Consider the following 3,130-nt stretch of genomic DNA (forward strand, 5'->3'; position numbering starts at 1 on the left):
AATTGGGCTGCCTAGATGAGCTCCTAGCTCAATTTTAAAGAGGTTTAGAAAAAACTCTATCTCCAACGCCCTATTCACCTCTTAAGATAGAGAGTCTCCTTAGAGGTCCGAAATATAGGAGTGAGAAAGAAGTTTCTAGCGTTAATTACTAATGTTTTAATAATATTTCAAATAAGAATGCTACCTATTGGTCCACAATCGTTATCTTTCTAAACTAGAGAGTATGATTGGAGTAGAACTTTTTCGGAAGCTACTAGAGTAACTTTTCATTTTAGTTACAAAAATAAAGAGCATAATTGGAAATGCTGTAAACACTAAATAATTAAAAACTCTTAAGACGTTAATATCCATAAAGATCTAAGACTTACAATTTTTGTTTATCTTACACATCACAACATGGACACAGGAATTCGTTGTAGGAAATTTTTTACGATGCATGAACTAGGAATATTCGAGAGCATGAATCCGTTGTCGCCGGAAAACATTTGTCGTCACCCAAACTTGACCATGGAAAGGAACAATGCACAAGTACGAAGAAATAATTGTTAGGATGAAAAGAAAAGACTGAGGACATGGAGGATGCTTGGCTTTTAAGATTGCAGATTTTGTTCTTTAAAGGTGATGCACCCATCATTTCCCAAAAAGTAAATGCACAAAGCAAACGTCTACCATGTACTGTCAAAAATAAAAAATAAAAAAAAATTCACCCACACATCAGAAAACCTCCTAACCCTCTCTCTCCCTCTCTCCAAAAACTATCGAAACCTGAAAATCTCCATCCCATCCCTTCCTAACCTCTCCAGATCTTTATGATTTTATTCACACAGTCAGCATCAGTAGTACATCATGACCTTTTCCTGTGTCTTGTTTTCATCAAACAAAAAGTTGTTGCAACTACCTGTACTGCTAATTAACTGCTTAATCTCTTCAAGTCCATAGTCTAATCGTGCTTGATCTTCCCACATCCCACTATTTCCACTGGAATTATTCTCCATAATTTTCTGATCTCCTCCAAACCCAGTAAAACAATTATAATTTTTTAAACCCATGTGTAACTTCACCTCCCCATTAGTTGAACCGCCGCCACCGCCGCCATAAGCACCACCATATTCAAACTCTCTTTCTCTGATCTGATGATTGCTGTAACTCCCATCAGAAGAGCAGCAACTTGCTTCACCTCCAAACATCAAGATGTTATCTGTGACTTGGTAATGCTGCTGATGCATGTGTCTCCCCACAAAGCTCTCTTGGGGGACTTGGAGTGCAGAAGCAGCAGCAGCATTAGTAGAAGTGCTGCTCATGAGACTTTGTGAAAAAGAAATGGGATCCAAAGTGTTGGTGAAAGACCTGGTTTGTGTGTAATAGCTAGTGCTGGTGCTGCTCCCTTGGTATGATGACGAGTGAGATTTTAGCCGCTGGGATGGGAGAATGCTTATGCCCATAAGCTTCTTTTTTAGCTTAGTGTTCCAGTAGTTTTTTATGTCATTGTCAGTCCGGCCTGGCAACTGAGCTGCTATAATTGACCACCTGCACATTGGTGTAATTTAGTGCCGTAAAAAGAAATGTGACTGCATATGAAATTATCATAAAAGATCTAGATCTAAACGTGGCATGCAAGGAAAGAACCCAAGAAATTAAAACATTACATTTGAATAATGAAAGAAAATTAAAGAACCCAAGAAATTAAAACATAAATTCAATAATTTAGATGCAGGCACAAATTCAGTCTGAAAGACTACGTAATTACTACGCGCTTTAAACAATCTTTCAACCCTTATTGTAAGGTCATTGTCCTGAACCTACACGTTAAGAAATTTTTCAGCATATAGCCCATACAATATTCTTTGTAAGATGTAAAGTTCCTCTCTTTTAAACAATTCTTTTTCTTTTTTTTTTTGAAAACCCAGGTGGGGAAATTGTTAAAGAATTGAAGGGAAAAAAGGGGAAATTGTAGAGGAAAATAGGATTTGAAAAAAGAAAAAAGAAGGGTACCTGCTTCCAATGTTAGTAAAGAGGTTGCAGATTATGTTATCTTCTTCATCAGAAAATTCACCATGTTTAATGTTGGGCCTGAGATAGTTTAGCCATCTTAATCTGCAACTCTTCCCACATCTCTTAAGACCTGCAGTTGCAAACCAAAAGGCAATTCAGTAATTATCAAAAACAAAATATGGGGATAAAGGTTGAAAAAAAAAAACCTATACAAATACATGTGATCAAAGTGATTACATGAATAAAAAAACACATACCAGCTTTCTGTGGAAGAGAAATCCAATTCCCTCCAGTTCCATATCTTTCTATGTACTCTTTCAGCTTTGCATCTTCTTCAGGTGACCATGGTCCTTTCTTCACATTTGCCTTGTCACAGCAAGGAGCTCTCCCCATCTCTCTCTCTCTCTCTCTCTCTCTCTCTCTCTCTCTCTCTCTCTCAAATACAAATAGGCTAGTGGTGAATACTTGTGTGCGGAAGTTTGCTGTCTAATTTTGCCTCTGTTTCAAGGAAGGAGAAGGACTTGGAAGAGAGGTTATGGTGACTGCTGCTTTCAGGGGATATTATTTATTGAGAGAGAACAGAAGTCAAGGGACAGCCTCTCTAATGTCAATCATCTCCTAACTTTTTCCAACTCTCTGTTTGTTAGGAATTGAACCTACTAGACCTAATAGCCTCTCGGAGAACTTTCCATCATAAAACTAATAGAATAATAGACCCTCTCGCCCCACTTCCCGGTCTAAACCTTACTTGGTCTCTTCCTCCTCCAACACCACAAAGAATCCCAAGCTTCATCAAGGTCTTATGTCACGAAACATATAAAAAAAAATAAGGAAAACTAATGAAAAGAATTTGAAAATTTTGAGTTTTAATGATAAGGACAAAATAAATAGTAAAGTGAATAATACCAGGTTTGACTTTTTAGTGTAAAAATGTGGTTTTTCGTTAAAATGAACAGTACCGTGAGCTTTTCGTTAAAACTTTCTATAAAATAAGAGAATCGCATTCACATTGTCTTTTATAAAATTTTCTCTTTTTTTCCTTTAATAGTCAATGAAAATCAAAAGACCAAAAATTAAAAAAATGCGCACGGAAAGAAAAATGAGAATGTGAAAATCATTACTCTAGCATTTAATTTAC

At 36.5% G+C, this 3,130-nt stretch overlaps 1 protein-coding gene across 1 annotated transcript; it reads right to left on the minus strand.

Annotated features, from left to right (window-relative positions):
• Positions 1 to 319: 319 nt before the first annotated feature.
• LOC137746118 (transcription factor RAX2) lies at positions 320 to 2,783 on the minus strand. The gene is made up of 3 exons (XM_068486187.2): positions 2,250 to 2,783; positions 1,993 to 2,122; positions 320 to 1,527 (listed from the first exon to the last, which is right to left on the minus strand). The coding sequence occupies exons 1-3, from the start codon at positions 2,383 to 2,385 to the stop codon at positions 834 to 836; spliced, it is 960 nt and encodes a 319-aa protein (XP_068342288.2). The 5' UTR covers positions 2,386 to 2,783; the 3' UTR covers positions 320 to 833.
• Positions 2,784 to 3,130: the final 347 nt, after the last annotated feature.

The sequence above is a fragment of the Pyrus communis genome, chromosome 12 (genome assembly GCF_041283825.1).
Source record: "Pyrus communis isolate YQ-2024b chromosome 12, ASM4128382v1, whole genome shotgun sequence".
Lineage (NCBI taxonomy): Eukaryota > Viridiplantae > Streptophyta > Magnoliopsida > Rosales > Rosaceae > Pyrus > Pyrus communis.

Excerpts from the sequence above, each read along its gene's own strand:
- LOC137746118 (XM_068486187.2), bottom strand. The coding sequence starts at position 2,385 with ATGGGGAGAGCTCCTTGCTGTGACAAGGCAAATGTGAAGAAAGGACCA. Across the intron at positions 2,123-2,249 it reads TTCTCTTCCACAGAAAGCTG|GTCTTAAGAGATGTGGGAAG; the intron begins GTATGTGTTTTT and ends TTGCAACTGCAG. Across the intron at positions 1,528-1,992 it reads TTTACTAACATTGGAAGCAG|GTGGTCAATTATAGCAGCTC; the intron begins GTACCCTTCTTT and ends ACCAATGTGCAG.